This window comes from Raphanus sativus, chromosome 9 (assembly GCF_000801105.2).
Source record: "Raphanus sativus cultivar WK10039 chromosome 9, ASM80110v3, whole genome shotgun sequence".
Classification (NCBI taxonomy): domain Eukaryota; kingdom Viridiplantae; phylum Streptophyta; class Magnoliopsida; order Brassicales; family Brassicaceae; genus Raphanus; species Raphanus sativus.
Window position 1 is genome coordinate 7,147,048 of NC_079519.1, and position 17,364 is coordinate 7,164,411.

At 36.1% G+C, this 17,364-nt stretch overlaps 2 protein-coding genes and 1 pseudogene across 3 annotated transcripts; 2 read left to right on the top strand and 1 right to left on the bottom strand.

Annotated features, from left to right (window-relative positions):
- Positions 1 to 29: 29 nt before the first annotated feature.
- Positions 30 to 7,819, top strand: LOC108828561 (calcium-transporting ATPase 8, plasma membrane-type). Of its 2 annotated transcripts, none has more exons than XM_018602292.2 (35): positions 30 to 156; positions 695 to 894; positions 987 to 1,103; positions 1,202 to 1,238; positions 1,317 to 1,432; positions 1,521 to 1,652; positions 1,755 to 1,844; positions 1,964 to 2,033; positions 2,118 to 2,188; positions 2,282 to 2,365; positions 2,447 to 2,524; positions 2,617 to 2,691; positions 2,791 to 2,874; positions 2,956 to 3,038; positions 3,124 to 3,232; positions 3,328 to 3,383; positions 3,499 to 3,541; positions 3,648 to 3,731; positions 3,851 to 3,976; positions 4,053 to 4,118; positions 4,218 to 4,316; positions 4,440 to 4,550; positions 4,654 to 4,821; positions 4,983 to 5,042; positions 5,140 to 5,304; positions 5,490 to 5,606; positions 5,697 to 5,795; positions 5,951 to 6,088; positions 6,186 to 6,286; positions 6,372 to 6,417; positions 6,502 to 6,636; positions 6,735 to 6,842; positions 6,945 to 7,036; positions 7,161 to 7,267; positions 7,444 to 7,819. In XM_018602292.2, exons 2-35 carry the CDS (start codon positions 748 to 750, stop codon positions 7,452 to 7,454), a joined length of 3,225 nt encoding a protein of 1,074 aa, XP_018457794.1. In that variant the 5' UTR covers positions 30 to 156; positions 695 to 747; the 3' UTR covers positions 7,455 to 7,819. The 2 variants fall into 2 exon arrangements, with proteins under 2 accessions (XP_018457794.1, XP_018457796.1); XM_018602294.2 differs by having other exon boundaries at positions 132 to 253.
- LOC130500007 (coatomer subunit beta-1-like) lies at positions 7,618 to 10,369 on the top strand (annotated as a pseudogene).
- Positions 10,370 to 11,937: 1,568 nt separating this feature from the next.
- LOC108824629 (auxin efflux carrier component 2) lies at positions 11,938 to 15,909 on the bottom strand. Its single transcript, XM_056993743.1, has 9 exons — positions 15,640 to 15,909; positions 14,660 to 14,962; positions 13,977 to 14,385; positions 13,566 to 13,814; positions 13,140 to 13,383; positions 12,840 to 12,925; positions 12,572 to 12,729; positions 12,304 to 12,380; positions 11,938 to 12,041 (listed from the first exon to the last, which is right to left on the bottom strand). Exons 1-9 carry the CDS (start codon positions 15,907 to 15,909, stop codon positions 11,975 to 11,977), a joined length of 1,863 nt encoding a protein of 620 aa, XP_056849723.1. The 3' UTR covers positions 11,938 to 11,974.
- Positions 15,910 to 17,364: the final 1,455 nt, after the last annotated feature.

Below are 17,364 nucleotides of genomic sequence, written 5' to 3' on the forward strand. Positions count from 1 at the left end.
AAACGCGTGACACGTTGCGTAGTTGCCAAGAAAAGTTAAAGTACCGAAACGACCCTCTTATATATTAAGATTTACTCTCACTAACCCTATTTCCATCTCTTCGGTACTACTACTGTTCTATTCATCGAGAGCCTTTTTTTCCCCGAGAAAGCTGAGGTAACGTTTCCCGGCGAAGTCACCCGGAGTTTTCTCTCAACGTTCGATATTTGTTTAACCGACTCGAGAAACCGAGTTTTGGATTTTGATTAATTAAGTAAATATCTTCTTAATAATTAATATTAAAATTGTATTTTTCTTTTTTGGTTTGAACTTTGATTTCCAGTGTTGGTCGCTTTCTTCTAGTCTTGCTTTTGAATATTTGTTGACTACTTGACTAACCGCTTTTCTGGAGATTTTTTTTTATATATATGCTCGGTTTTTCTCATGAATCACTGAGATTTGAAAGCAATCTGAGATAACTAAAAAAACGGTTTGTTTCCGCTTTAAAAAAAATTGAAATTATGATTCTCGGAAAATCGAGTTTCGCAGTATTTCCCTGAATTTTCTGGGAGAGTTTCGAAGAGATATTTTACTTTTTTTCCCCCCGGAGAAATTGCTATTTTCGGTGCTTTCGGTTTCACGTGGTTGACGAAAGCTGAAGCAAACCTTTTACACAGCAAACTTACTTCTCTTCTCTTTTTTTTTTTTGATTTAGGGATTTGAGTGTAGTTTCACTTTTTCTGGCGTTTTCTCTCCTGCGAAAATACGATGACTAGTCCCTTCAAACCATCCCCGGGAAGACGCCGCGGAGGCAGCGATTTGGAGTCGGGGAAAATCGAGAACGCCGACTCCGATAGCGACACGTTCTCCATCCCCGCGAAGAATGCTTCCGTCGAGCGACTCCAACAGTGGAGAGTAAGAAGACCTACTTAGTCCCTAATTGTCTCGCTTTATTGTAAACTACTACACGGAGATTTTTAACCTCCTTTGTTTTTTTTTGTGTGCAGAAAGCGGCGCTGGTGCTCAATGCCTCACGGAGATTCCGTTACACCTTGGACTTGAAAAAGGAGCAGGAAGCTCAAGAAATGAGGAAGAAGATCAGAAGTCACGCTCATGCTCTCTTGGTTTGTTTATTGTTTAATCATGCTCTTTCTGTGATATTCTCTTTTTTTTTTACTGATTAATGAACCGAACGCTCTTTTTTTTTTTATCTTCTGTTTAGGCTGCAAATCGTTTCATGGACATGGGGCGTGACCAAGGTAACGCGTCTGTGCTTGTAACATACTCTCGGAGTCTTTTTTATATTCCTTAACCGGTGACGTTTTCTTTCTCTTCAGGAGGTGAAAAACCCATAGCTTCTGCAACTCCTGCTGGTGATTTTGGAATCGGGCCTGAACAGCTTGTGCTAATGTCCAAGGATCATAATGTTGCTTCTCTGCAGCAATATGGAGGGGTATGTTTCTCTTTGTCTATTTGTTGGCTTTTCTGGTACTTTATATTTTTCTTGGTTTGGCGCTAATTTCTTGTTGCTGCTGCATCAGGCTCAAGGATTGGCTGACATGCTCAAGACAAATACTGAGAAAGGTATCAGCGGTGATGATGAAGACTTGCTTAACCGCAAGAACGTTTATGGCTCAAACACCTATCCTCGTAAGAAAGGGAAAGGGTTTCTGGTAAGATATATATATATATATATATGTCTTGTTATTTCTGTGTGGTTTTCCCCTGCTCAGTTTCTCATAAAGCCGGTTGGTTTTTTGTTTTTTTCATTGCAGAGGTTTCTTTGGGATGCTTGCCATGATCTGACTTTGATCATCTTGATGGTGGCTGCAGTAGCTTCTTTAGCACTTGGGATAAAAACTGAGGTTTGTTGATGAAATTAATTAATCAAGTCTGCTCTTCCCTCTTTTGAAAGTGTAATGTCAACCGCAGTTTAACTGTTGTCTTACATAATTTTGTTTATTGTGGATAACAATCTTGACAGGGTATCAAAGAAGGATGGTACGATGGAGGAAGCATTGCATTTGCAGTGATTCTTGTGATTGTTGTGACAGGTAATTCTTAACCTGTTTCACTGAACTCTTTAGGGATGAATTTTGTAGTGGTTTTTCTGATGCATTTCTTCTCTTCCTCTGCAGCTGTCAGTGACTACAAACAGTCGCTCCAGTTTCAGAACTTGAATGATGAAAAGCGAAACATACATCTCGAGGTATGAATTTACCCTTAATGTTAAGTTTTCATATGCTATCTTTTTCTTGTTTTCTTCTTAGACACATTTCGTTTTCTGTTGATTGCTGTACAGGTGATAAGAGGTGGAAGACGAGTGGAAGTTTCAATCTATGACCTCGTGGTTGGTGATGTCATTCCCCTCAACATTGGAAATCAGGTGAGGGATTTATTCATTCTCCGTTCTCCTTTTTTCGTCCCTATTGCCATATGTCTAACTGAAAGTTAAAATTATCTTTAGGTTCCTGCAGATGGAGTGCTAATAGCTGGCCACTCTCTTGCCCTTGACGAGTCTAGCATGACTGGAGAGAGCAAAATTGTGGGTCTTTATTTCCTATCATAGTGAAGTTGCTCATTGGCTCGTTTCTTTTTAGTATAGCTCTTAACTATCGACTTCCCTTTTCTTGTTAGGTCAACAAAGACGCTAACAAGGATCCATTCCTAATGTCTGGCTGTAAAGTGGCAGATGGAAATGGTGTTATGCTGGTAGGATATCTCCCTAGTTTTTCTTGTTCCAGAGCAGGATATTTCTAATAGGAGAATAGGTGAAACGAAATGATATGTATGTTCTTTTCTTTATGCAAGGTTACTGGTGTTGGAGTCAACACTGAATGGGGGTTGCTGATGGCCAGCATTTCTGAAGACAATGGTGAAGAAACTCCCTTGCAGGTAGATTTTTTAGATCGATGTTTAATTGTATTCTTTTGAACTTTTATAGATCCGAGCTAATATTTGACTTGCTGGAACTAGGTGCGCTTAAATGGGGTAGCTACTTTTATTGGTTCCATCGGATTATTTGTGGCTGCTTGTGTCCTGGTTATTCTTCTTGTCCGGTAAGGATGCTATTTTGATGGTTCCTAACTCATCATACCGTCATTACCGAATTAGAATAACTGTGTGTTTTTCTCTTTGTCACAGATATTTCACCGGTAACACTGAAGACGTAGGTGGAGGTCCTCAGTTTGTTAAAGGGAAGACAAAAATTGGTCATGTAGTCGATGATGTGATCAAAGTTGTTACCGTAGCGGTATGTTTTCTAGTTATCCTTCTCGACTAATAGGGAGACGGAATCAAAAATCTTTAGTTTTCTCTGGAGATGCCAATTCTCTGCTTTTGCTGCAGGTTACAATTGTCGTTGTGGCAGTTCCTGAGGGTCTTCCATTGGCCGTTACTTTAACGTATGTACTTTTTTATATCTTGGCTATCAGAAAGTATTGTGCTACCTTCATTGTTAGAGAATTCAGTTCTCGTTGCTGATTATATTTGCTTTTCTATTCTATTGTTCTGTTTCAGCCTTGCCTACTCAATGAGGAAAATGATGGCAGATAAGGCTTTGGTATGATTATCTTACCTTCTCTCTATATTTCTTATGTGATGAGTGAACAATATATGGTCCTTTATGCAGTTCTGTTATATAGGATTGACAAAAAGTTGATGTGCAGGTGCGGAGGCTATCTGCTTGCGAGACAATGGGCTCTGCAACCACTATTTGCAGCGATAAGACTGGAACACTAACTTTGAATCAGGTGTGCTTTCCGTGTACAAATCTTTGTTGAGTTCGTGCTCTATGATAGAGTAATAGACTCAAATTGAATTGTTTCGTCACTTAATGTTACTAAATGTTTATCTTTTTCTAAAAAAATAGATGACAGTGGTTGAGTCTTATGCTGGGGGCAAGAAAACAGATACTCAACAATTGCCAGCAACTATCACCTCGTTATGCGTTGAAGGAATAGCGCAAAACACAACTGGTAGTATTTACGTCCCAGAGGTAAGCAGTTTTGGTAATTTCCTTTCCTTGATTCTTCCTAGAGAAGTAGGACTCATGAGGTTTTATTTGCTGACAGGGCGGTGGTGATTTAGAGTTCTCTGGTTCACCAACAGAAAAAGCCATTCTTGGCTGGGGAGTCAAGGTTTAGTTTTTAGCCTTTGTTGTTTTCTAGTTCAAGAACAGTTATTTTTTACTTATGACTTATGAGCTGAAGAAATATTTGTATTTCGCTCTCTTTCAGCTGGGAATGAATTTTGAGACAGCCAGGTCGCAATCTTCTATTCTGCATGCTTTTCCGTTCAGCTCCGAGAAGAAACGTGGTGGTGTAGCTGTTAAAACGGTAAGTATCTGGCTGAAATATAGATCACTATGAGTGTTTTTTTTTTGATGGGGAAAAGGGGGGGGGCATGTGCGGGGTAAAATCATTTTCTTGACCTTTTCTGTTTGCTGTTTTACTTTTCAGGCTGATGGTGAAGTTCGTATTCACTGGAAGGGAGCTTCTGAAATTGTCCTTGCATGTTGCAGAAGCTACATTGATGAGGATGGTAATATCGCACCAATGACTGAAGACAAGGTTTGTGGAAAAGTCCAATTTATCTTATGGTTCTGTATGATTCTGCAATTCACCCTCATGTTCTCGTGACACTTTACCAATGCAATTACTCTGATGTTTCCAGGCACAGTATTTTAAAAATGGTATCGAAGAGATGGCTGGAAGAACCTTACGATGTGTGGCACTGGCTTTTAGAACCTATGAGGCTGAAAAGGTCCCAACAGGCGAAGAACTCTCAGACTGGGTTCTCCCAGAGGACGACCTTATTTTACTAGCTATAGTAGGCATAAAGGTGAGGACTAATTTGGTTCATTTATGTTCATTTTTACTTCCATCTTGAGATTAGTCAAACATATAAATCAGTTTGGTTTAATTTCAAAACAACAACCCACACATCATGGCCTGCAATATTTTTGTAGTGTTTCTTATCGAATTATTTGAAAATGTGCACAGGATCCATGTAGACCAGGAGTCAGAGATTCAGTTCAGTTGTGTCAGAATGCTGGTGTCAAGGTGCTTCTTTTCTTCAATTTATTTATTAAAAAAAGCTCATTGCACAAATTCTCTTTCTTAACGCTAATAACGCTGCATGATGTTTGTTGATGTTCAGGTCCGTATGGTCACTGGTGACAACGTCCAAACTGCCAGGGCTATTGCTTTGGAGTGTGGAATATTAACTTCAGATGCTGATGCCTCGGAGCCTAATCTCATTGAAGGAAAATCATTCCGCGCCTTAACCGATGCAGGAAGGGACAAGATTAGCGAGAGGATATCGGTACTGTTCACAACACCACTTTTCAATTCTTAAGACTGAATTTTAAATGTCGTAGTCTCATTCTCTGTAGAGGTGTTTAACTCAATTTAGATATCCTCCATGAACATCAGATGCATCAGTTAATAGTAATATGATATAGTAGTAACAGCTTTACATAAGCTGACTTGGTTGCTTCACGTTTGAAGGTTATGGGCCGTTCATCGCCCAATGACAAGCTTCTGCTGGTGCAATCTTTGAGGAGACGTGGCCATGTTGTTGCAGTCACTGGAGATGGGACAAATGATGCTCCTGCGTTGCACGAGGTATAGAAATTTTGAACTGATTATTTCGAAATGCACAGCTATTGAAAGTCTCTTTCTCATTGTTTTAAAACTTCTTGAGTGGATTTTCAGGCAGATATTGGTCTTGCTATGGGAATAGCTGGAACAGAAGTGGCTAAAGAGAGCTCAGACATCATCATCTTGGATGACAACTTTGCATCTGTTGTAAAGGTTTGTTCAAACGTTACCCTAATCAGAGATTCTTTTGTTCTCTCTCGAGTTTTACAAAACACATAAGCTTCGTCATCTCAAAAGTCAACCTTCGCCAATGTTTATCTGAGGTTTAATATTCGAAAATTAAACTTGGTGTGGCTTCTGATATATAGGTTGTTCGCTGGGGACGATCAGTCTACGCCAACATTCAGAAATTCATCCAGTTTCAGCTAACAGTCAATGTAGCCGCTCTTGTCATTAACGTTGTAGCTGCTATTTCAAGTGGTGACGTTCCACTTACCGCTGTCCAGGTCTGAGTTTGTTGCATTTGCTCTTTATTCTTTTTTGTTATCTTTCTCTAAAGTACATAGTTTTGTTCATACATTTGGCATCTTCTTTAACGTACAGCTTCTGTGGGTTAATCTGATTATGGACACACTCGGAGCATTGGCTTTAGCTACTGAACCACCCACTGATCACCTCATGGGCAGGCCTCCTGTTGGCCGAAAGTATGTTTTCGCAGCTTGTGGTTTCACACAGCTAAACTTTATAAGACGTGTTTTTGTGCTTATTTGCTTTGACTCCTTTTTGCAGAGAGCCTCTGATTACCAACATCATGTGGAGAAACTTGTTGATTCAGGTAAAGAATTGATGAATAAACTCTTAGAACATATGAAACCAGCGCGAATTTTAATAAAAAAAATGTTGAAACATAAAATTTCAGGCTATCTATCAAGTGAGTGTGCTGTTAGTTCTCAACTTCCGAGGCATCAGCATACTTGGCCTCCAGCATGAAGTTCCTGCACACGCCACTAGAGTGAAGAACACATTGATCTTCAACGCCTTTGTCCTCTGCCAGGTGAGTGAACTATAAACCATGTCTCTTCTTTCCAGTAAAAACCGGAATGAAAACCGCATATGTATTTATTGATTATTTTTGTGTGTTGGTAACAACAGGCTTTCAATGAGTTCAATGCTAGAAAACCTGACGAGAAGAACATCTTCAAAGGAGTTATCAAGAACCGTCTCTTCATGGGTATTATAGTCATTACTCTTGTTCTGCAGGTAAAGAATCTGGTCCATCATCGAAAACATACTGTTATTTATGTCCCATCTCTTATTCCTTCCAGATGAAAACAAAATAAAGTCTTATTTTTTGGATTTCAGGTTATCATTGTTGAGTTCCTAGGCAAATTCGCTTCCACGACGAAGCTAAACTGGAAACAATGGCTAATATGCGTTGCCATCGGTGTGATCAGGTCAGTTTTTACAGTTTTACATTTATACAATTTGATACCATATATGTATATATTATGTGCAATGCTTATTGTTGAGAAACATAGCTCTAACGTTTTAGTTGAACCTTGTGTAATTTGGACTTAGTTGGCCACTTGCTCTCGTCGGGAAATTCATTCCGGTGCCAAAAACTCCTCTCAGCAGCAAACTCTCAGTACTAAAATTCTGGGGCAAGAAAAAATCTTCTGGAGAAGGTAACTAACTACAAACAACATTCTTGTAACTATTTTATATATCATTGGACTATCTTTGAAATATACACAAATGAACACGTTATAAAAAGTTGTATAATTGGTGTGGTGGTGGTATCTTTTGTCCAACTTTGGTATTTATTTACAAGTGTTGACAACATTTTTTGTTGTTGTCCCAGGGTCACTCTGAAGTGGAGGCAGCTTTTTATCACAGATGCTCCTCGAGTTTTAAGTGCTACTACTATTAGGGACTAACAAGAAAAGAAAAAAACGTTTGGTTTGTGATGGGGGGGGTGGGGGGGTTTATTGATATTTTTCGGAAACCCAAAAGTACAGTTTTTCAGGGTTTGTGGATGCAGGCAAGTTTGGATTTATGGTTTTATTTTCTCTGTTCCTTCTTGGTTATTTGTAATGTTATGATTGATTTACCTTTTGGAATCTCTTAGTAGTGAAGGCTTTTAACCAAGAAAATATTAAAGTTTCGTTATTGGCAAATTCTGATGTATTTGGCCTACTATCAGCATCAGTTCGACAAATAATGCCTGGTCCGATTTTTTCTCCATTTGTTTTTATATTTTCAGAGAAATTTCTGCTATTACGGAGGTCGGACGTTGCAATTGCAGACCTGTCTCATTAGCATTCTACTGGCTTCACTAGTAACAGTATATAGTGGTGTCATTAGTATTCTACTTGCTTCACTAGTAACAACATTATGTTATGTACTTTGAAGCTAGGCAGAGGGTATTAAAAGAAGAGACTGTAGACAATATTATGTTTTATCTCTTTGTTGATTGCGCCTTCGTCTGCGGTTACTTATGAATGTGCTCAGGTGCTTGTTTCTCTGTCATCTGCTCCCACCACCGTAAGAGCAGTAGCCCGAATCTTGACATTCAAAGGAAGACACTTGATATTGTCCTTGAATTGGTTACCCATCGGAATGTCAATGAGGTCGTGCAGACGTTGAAGAAAGAAGTTGTAAAGACAAAGCGGAGATCAGCACGCGAAGAATGGTGACTATAGGCAGATGTTCGTCCAAGCCATTCACGCTTGTGCAGTCAAGTTCCCTGAAGTAGCCGGTGCAGCGGTCCATATTTTTTGATGGATTTTTTGGGTGACACCAACGTGGCTTCAGCTCTTGATGTGACTGTTTTTGTAAGAGAGAGCATAGAATCAAACTCTAAACTGAAGGTTTCAATCATAACCCGCTTGTTGGACAACTTTTATCAGATCCGAGCTGTAAAGATTTTCCCATTTGCGCTTTGGATTGTTGGTGAATATATCTATCACTCTCTGAAGTTGAGAATGGCATAGCAACCATCAAGCAATGCCTCGGTGATATGCCGTTTTACTCTGTTTCCGAGGGATGAGAGTCCAATGATTCCTCAAACAAAACTCAGCAGAACACTGCTGCTGCTATAGTTTCCTCTACAAGACCTCCCATTCTCGCTGACGGGACTTATGCTACACAAAGTTCTTCTTCGGAAACCGTTTTCTCCCCATCTACAGTTGCTCAATGATCATTGGCTTCTGGAAACTTGAGATCACTTATCTTAACCGGGGTTTTTTTTCCTCGGAGCCGTGGTTGCTTTCACATTGACTAAACTCGTTCTCAGGTTGGAGGTAGTGCAGTCATCAAAAAACTGAGATTAACAAAGGCGACACAATCTTTACTCATCATGGTCTCTATGTTGCAACTAGGACAATCACATGTGGTTCCGCATTTAATTGATCCAGACTCCTATAAGAGGATTTTGTTGTTCATAAAATTGATTTGCCATACGAGTGATGAGACATGAATTATCTTCCGGAACATTGTATACCAGACTTCAAATGTCATGGAACAAGAGTATCTTGGTCACATTATCAAATCAACAAACATGAAGTGTACTCCTAAGTAAGTTCAGTTTCTACTCGGATCATACGTAATAATTATTAGCTTGAGGGTTTGTCATATTCTCCCTCTCTCTCTCTCTCCTTTTTTTTCATGCCAGATCGGTGTTAGAAGGTGGGTGTGGGTTTCTGTCGGCGAACTTATACGCCAAGAGTGTGTTTGGGGAAGAGGCGTTGGTGAATGTGAGTATAGAGAAACAAACAGATGAAAAGCTGAGTGGTTACATAAGGATCCGAATCAAGACACAAGGAATTGCTCTTAGTCTTGGAGACAAAATCACTCTTAAGCAAAAAGGGTTAAGTAGCTGAAACTGAAGTCACTCACAACCCTTTCGTAAGTCCAGGTAGTACTCTTTCACATTTATCGCCTAATAATCTTGAACACTAGAACTGGTTATGTTAGTTTCAGACTCAGTATCTCGGTGTCACTCTGATTTCTCAGACAATGTGTCTATCCAAATCTTCAGGTCCAGAGCGACAATAATTTCGTCGAGTCCTTTTGTTTTTTTCTTCTTTGATCTCCTAGCAATTTCATGACAGGGAATTTCGGTTTATTAAATATTGAAGAATAATATAAGATGTATGGACGAGAAACTTAACTTAAGAGAACATTTGGTTTGTTGACAAAAAAAATAACATTTGGTTTTGTGTTCTTCTGTTTTGCTTTAATGAGATGCATAGTTATTTAAACCTTACATCAGTTGAACGATAACGAGTGAATGGCAGTGTTATTCCGCAAGTAATTAATCTTCTTGCGTCTGAAAACGCCCTATTACATAACATACCGGTGCATGATCAATATCAAATTGAAATAGTATGAAGGAAAAGAAAAAAAGGTAAATCGAGAAACATTATAATAATAAGGTGCGTAGAGAGACAAGATTTGTCACTGAGCGGATGTTGTCTCCAACTCAATCTACAAAAACTTTAAAAAACATCGTAAATTCTGAATCTCGGTCCTAGATCTCTCACGTTAAAAAATTAGAACGGTTAAAGTCAATAATACCCTTAAAGATGTTGGCTTTATGCTCGACACCCGACACATTTATCTCTGGTTCTGGTTCGTCTTCAGCCTCGGAGATCTTTAAAAACGGCTCTATTGGTATGCGAATTGTGTTACACGCTTTCATCTTTGTGTCACATACACATCTACATACACATCTGTGTGTTTGATATCTATCAGTTTGATTCTACTTTTGATTGTATTTCCTTTAAGTTTATTTCTAGGTTGTCAAACGGGGAGGCATATTCTGTGGCGAATTATGCTCTCTCTTTGCTTAACTCTTCCTCATGTTTAGGAGTGTACTAAACTTTATGCCTAATATAGGTTGTTGTTTTGCTCAAAAAAGACATTTCTTCTTTTCTAATATATATCTTTCAAGGTATCAAACAGAATTAGCAAATAGCGAGCCAAATTGTTATCTTAAACTAGACTACTCATCAGAATGCTGCTCTTACATGTTGAGCAGATTCACCCAATCTGCCTCGAACATGAAATAGGTTTAGTATCTGTTTTCGTACACAACCCACCACAACCGAATATTCCTTTCACAACGAGTCGCATACAGACAAAATGAAATAAAAAAGGATGCATTTGGAAGGATTAGTGCATTTGATACTAAATAAAACAATACAAACTGTATAAAATATTTACATAAGAACAAGATCTCATCTAACACAGATTTTGTGCGATCTTGTCTATGATTGAACTATTATCACGATTAGTAGCGTTTTTTGTGTTACAGGGTTTATCAGGATTAATAGTTATCTATGCTATAAATTATACAAACTAACTGAAATCTATACAAATATTTTTATTATCAGGGTGTGATTGGTAGGTGATGTAGGTGATGTCCACATCTTTATCTATTTATACAGCACTAAATTCAGAGCAATCAAACTTTAATTTTTTTTATTTAAATCACAGCTCTTCAAATAACTTGTATAAATGTTCTCGAGAGCCAAAAATCTAAAGTAATTTTTAGGATTTTCTACAAAACTTACAGCAACAAAACCTAAAGCCGCATCAAAAAATCTACATATTTTTTACAGCAAAAATTTTAAAAGTACAGCCATTACCAATCAGATTATTCGTAATATAAAAAATTCGAATATCCATAAGTCTACTAAGTAAAGCAAATATTAAATATCAATATCCGTTAAAACTTAAAAGTAAAACAAATCACAAATACTAAAAAATTTAGAAACAAATATCCAATATGCTCCGACTTATATACATATAGATGTATATCTATAATTAGATACAGAGTTTTACATGTATAATCTCATATAATCATTATTTTAACATATAATTTTATTTATAAATTACTTATAAAATATAAAATTAGAAAATATATAAATTCCTTATAAAAACTACAATCTTTCTAAAAATATATGTTTTATAAGAATATTTTCTTAATTTTAAAAATTCATAAAAAATAGTTTCATTAATTTTTAGTTCATCTTTTATATTATGGAAAAAATTTTAAGAAAATACAAATTTGTATAATGTTTCGTAAATTATTTTTATTGAAAAAGTGGATAAATTATCCGTAAATAACTGTGAATATTCGCAAATATCCATAATTTTTCGGATATCCGTATTTTTCCGAAACAAAACAAATCGAAAAATCAGATATCCATAAAATAAAAAGCAAATAACAAATACTGAAAAATATAATACGATGTTATTTGATCTGTGCACACCCCTAATCATATTCATATGCTACAAATTAATTTTATGAGACACTGCATGGTCCATCCACCTAAGCCACCTGCATGGCAGTATCGATCGTCTTTGATTTGCGTTTCAATCTTCACTTAAATGCCCAAAAGAACGTAGTAGAGTACTGTTACAGGCGAAGCAACCAGCATTCCGAATATAACCCTGCAAAACAATATACATATGTTAACATTTGAAGTACTGAAATTTAGCTTGGATATTTAATTTTCGAGGAAATAGGATATGTTATAATTCGACGACAACGACAAGAAAGCAATTTAGAGTTTTGAAATGACGTTAAAGATTTTTGGATATGAGATATTTCAGACGAAGATAATGGAAAAACGTAAAATAAAAAGCTAACTAATGGAATGGAAACTGTATTAATAATCAAATGTGACATATTAATGTCTAAAAAATAACTTACGCAGTGCTTAGGATATCAGGATGGACGTTATATTCCTTGGCGAAAACAAAAGGAACAATTCCTTGAGGAAGAGCAGCCTACAAAATATTAATTTTCATATCAATAATGGTATATATAATTAACGAAAATGTATACATATGAAATAATTTAAGAATTTTTCTTTTGTCAAACTATTTACGAATTTTTTTTTTCAACGAAAAGTTCAACATCACTAAATCATCAGTTGTAAGTTCAGCTGAATTATACATAAAATTCAAGATTAATTAACCTGGACGATGGCGATATGGAGGAGATTGCCTCGAAGACCAATTGCAGTCGAGGTTGCTGCGATTACGGCTGGTCCTGACAAGAACCTCACGGCCATCGCGAAGACTGCTACTGATTTTCCGCATGCAATTATTTTTGGTTGCAATGCCATAAATAGACCTGTTTATTCACAATCAATAAACACGATAGTTGGTAAAACTCAAAAACACAAGAAGTAATTATTTATGTAGGGTTAAGCCATGCAACGTAGGAAGAGGAACGAACAATACCAAGACTGAACATAGCCATGCCAAGACCTGCATCAGATAATATCGAAATCGATCCACTCATTATTGTTGGCATCTTTATATTCCACCTATCCATGAAATCATAATATCTATATAAACCTTTTTCAAAAAAAAAATCATAATATCTATATAAATCAACAAGAAGCAAACCAATCATATACTATACGCTGAAAACTATATATGTATCTATTTTACCCTCCTTTGGATTCTTTTGGTATATGTGAAAGATGTTATTACTTTATACAATTGTGATCATTTATAGTAAAATTAGGAAGTACTTACTTGTAGGAGACAAGGGACCAAGCAAGGCCAAAGAGACTAGAGTAAGTGTTAGGGTTTCGAATGAGTTTTCTCCAAACCATTATCAGTATTAGTCTCGTCATCACGCTCGCCGGCGGCATTTTCTGTTTCGCCGGACCGCTGAGACCACCACCGTCTTCTATGTCACTGCCTTTATTACCCTCTTGGTCCATCTCCACATGTCCTTTTCTTCCGGGTGTCTTGTTCCCAATCAGACTCTGCTTCACTGTTATCATGAGGTTTTTAGGAATTAATATTATATATTCTTTGATTATGATCATTATCCGAAGGTTTTTAGTATATTGACTATATTTCATTACTGGACTACTACAGGTACTTGTAATAAACGACAAGGAAACAGTAATACTATAAATTAATAATTAGTGGTTGCATGGACCATTAGTTAACCTTTGGAAGCGAGGTTGTCGTTAGGAGGAAGAGAAGCTTTAAGGTCGATGGATGAATCGGTGAAGGCACCTTTAGTAATATTAATAACGTTCTTAGCGTTGGCTTCCCAAACAGGAGAAGCACTCGAACTCCGCACGAACATGTTCATCTCCTTGTTCTGTGCTTCTCCACCACCAGTTTCATTTTTCTTGACTCCACTTGATCCGCTCGTTGACCCCATGAACATCGGATTTGGTGGTGGGTAGGGAACTGATATGTAAAAGATATATTTTAAAATTAAATATAAAATGATTATCACAGGAAACATGAATTTTATTTTTACAACAATTTTTTTTCTATAAATTTGCTACTGACTATTAAAATATGATAATACTAAATATTTATTAAAAATAACAAAAACAAAAGACATACCACTGTTATTGTTATATAAGTCAACACTCATACTTCTCCGCCCTCTTCCTCTTTTCTTCATCTTCAAAACTTCCTCATTATAGCTGGAAGCTCTTGGTGTCACTCCTATAGACGACTGAAGCGAGTAAACATCTCTGCCGGGACCTGATCCTACGCCACCGTAACTCTTGCTGTGCCCGTGACGAGGGTCCGGAGCTTTGCTTGCATCAAACATAGCGTAAAAATCTGTCTGGTTAAAGCTAACGGAGTAAATCTCGACGTCAGTGAGATTTGAGGCTCGCGGCGTGATCATGGAAGAGTTAAATCCTCCGCCGTGAGACTTATTGAACGATGGGATCATTGATGTGGAGGCGCTTGATCTCCTGACCACTACGTGGAGCTTTCCGTCGTCACCTAACTCGGCATCGGTCTGGTTTTTTTTAAACATGTTTTCAGGTGATTAATTTGAGTAATAAACCGGATATAACCAAATCACTCGGGCTTAACGAAATCGTCTAAAAATACAACAAAATTGCTATATTCAAAATTTTATAATAATTTGACATAGTATATATTATTGCCAATTTGTAACTATTTCATTTCTATTTTCTTAAAACCAATTATTCCATTTCTATTTTACTTTAGTTAACCGGGAGGTTAACTTGAACCAACATATAGAGGACCATTAATGTAAATAACCATACCTCGAGGGGTTCATGGCTACTGAGAGAGATAACATCAGAATCAACTCGTAAAGAAGTGATGGAACCAGCGGTTTCTGGGAACTGCTCGGAGATAAGAAGCTTAGCGCCACGAAACTCGAACAAGAAGAGCATTAATGTATACCATATGATACTTTGAAGCACAACTAGTTGCACCATTAAGTTGCCTGAAAAGTCTCCATACATAGCCCGGAGCAATGGGATTCCCACTACCAACGTGTTCGGTAGTGTCGATAGCGAAAATAGCGTTATCACCCAATCTAGACTTCCTCTGCGACTAAACGCCTGAGAGAAATACACATACCATCAACGTAATGACAAAAATACACACCAACATATATTCTTATACAAGTCTAGCACTTCTTAGGTACCACAACAAAAACATATCAATAGAAGACATATCAATATATATATATATATATATATTCATGGTGTTTTCAAAATCTTGAGATACTCGTACAATAAATTTTCTTATTTACATATACACTATATTTCTCAAGATTGAGCATATACACACTATATTTCTTACTCCCTCCGTTTCATTTTATTTGTCGTTCTACACTTCGGCACACAGATTAATAAAACATTTAATTTTGTATATTTACTAGATAAAAATATCATTATCAATACACCTAATCCAATAGAAAAATAGATTAGAATAAAAAGTCAATAAATTTTGCATTGAAATCATAAAACGACATTTATTTTGAAACGGAAATTTTGCTCCAAAACGACATCTAATTCGAAACGGATGGAGTATTTAATACTTTGTTGAGAACTCTTTCCTCATACTAGAGATAGAGATGCTTTTAGATAGAAGGTTTTATTAGTTAATCATTCGGGTCGAAAGACTAGATATTTTCATAGTATATACTACCTATCCTGGTGGTGAATTTATAATGACTATAGACTAAAAACAAGAACATAATAATATATATGGGAAGGTCCTATAAGAGACGGGCCTGCCAAAGAAAGAGTGCGGCGAGGATGACGACTTTCTGAAGAGAATCGGCGGCGAGGAACTGGTAATCCATGGCATAAGGATCATTGGAGGAAATGAAATGGAAAGAGAGAAGAGGAACCGCGAAAACCGCAACGAACCGGTTAATACCGGAACATTGGTCTGGTGTGAATATTCCCCACCACCGTACCGAACCGTAGGCTAGTATCATAGCTACGTATAGCGGCACCATCGCCGCTAGTACGTCGTACATATCTTTGCCGGTGATCATTTTGAATTATTTTCAGCAAGATGAGAGACAAGATTAAAGATGGTGATAGAAAGAGAAGTTTGTGGGGTGGTATAAGTTATTTTATTATGAGGAAGTGAAGTTCCTCGAGACGATATTAATTAATGTTGTTTCTGTTAATTATATAGTTTTATAGTATAATAATGGGATTCGCGATCAAACAAAGAGTTATATATAGCTAACAAATCATTAGACATTTGAATATGATTAACCAAAACATGCGTGTTTTCCGTTATTTATTTATTTATTTGTGAAGTCTTTTAAAGTGGTAAAAATGATCATATTATACAAGTGTTGCATGCAGTATATGCTCTTTTAATGTTTTAATAAATACAAATTTAAACCTAGAAAATAATCCAAATGTTAGATCACACAATTTCATTAACACTGATATGCATGTTCCTTTAAAAAACAGTAATTACTTATTTATCTCTAATTATATTTTAATTACTAATTTGTTTTTCATACCTAATTTACTTGTATTTGTTTCTTAACAAAAAGTGATTACGAAAATGCCATTATTAAATTTTGGAATATTAACCATTTTGCCACTGACAGATTTATTTTGTTTACATGTTATGTAGTCACTATTCTTTTTTTGCGACAGGCTTATTTCTAAATTTATAGGCTTATGAATTTTTTAGAGATTTGTTACACCAAATTTGTCACATTTGGCCATGGATTTATTAAATTTTCATAGATTTAATTAGGAATCAATAGATTTAAATTTTTTACTTAATCCGAACCGATATATATATATATATATAGGATTTGATAGTTTTGTTTTTGCTTCGACCACAAATTTAATTGTTTTTGACAGATATAATTAAGTTTTGACTGATTTATTATTCTTTAACCATATTTTACATAATTTTAACAGATTTAGTTAGGATTTGATAGATTTATTAATTCTTGACCACATATTTAGTTACAATTTAACAGATTTGTTTAAACACTAACTACAAATTTAATTATGATTAACATATTTGTTTATTCTTTGGCCACATATTTTTAATTCCACTTAACCAGAATGGTTACTGCAAACCGGATTAAACTATTTAATTTTAAAATTATTTTATATACAAGTGATTTAAATTGATTTAAACCAAAACCTTTAAAACCAACAAATAATTTGAATAAAAGTCATGTAAACCAAATTTAATTATTTAATCCAAATTAGAACTTAATTTAAACAAAAAACCATAATTTACAAAACTTAACCACCCATCAAGTATGATCGCTTTATTCTACATTCCGTTATATCCTTAACATAAACTAGACCTCGATGTTTGCTTTCACTTTTATGTATGTAGTAACTTTTATTTTTACATCATTAATGGTAAATATTCTTAACATTAACCATTTTTCAAACGTTTATGGCTTTTTAGAAAAAAATAATGTTATAGTCAACATGTTTGTCAGCATTTTCTTTGAAAC

Coding starts and splice junctions, on each gene's coding strand:
- LOC108828561 (XM_018602292.2), top strand. CDS start 748: ATGACTAGTCCCTTCAAACCATCCCCGGGAAGACGCCGCGGAGGCAGC. Junction 1,239..1,316: donor GGACATGGGGCGTGACCAAG/GTAACGCGTCTG, acceptor CTTTCTCTTCAG/GAGGTGAAAAACCCATAGCT. Junction 3,039..3,123: donor CTGGTTATTCTTCTTGTCCG/GTAAGGATGCTA, acceptor TCTTTGTCACAG/ATATTTCACCGGTAACACTG.
- LOC108824629 (XM_056993743.1), bottom strand. CDS start 15,909: ATGATCACCGGCAAAGATATGTACGACGTACTAGCGGCGATGGTGCCG. Junction 14,963..15,639: donor CCGCACTCTTTCTTTGGCAG/GCCCGTCTCTTA, acceptor TATTTCTCTCAG/GCGTTTAGTCGCAGAGGAAG. Junction 14,386..14,659: donor GTAGCCATGAACCCCTCGAG/GTATGGTTATTT, acceptor AAAAAAAACCAG/ACCGATGCCGAGTTAGGTGA.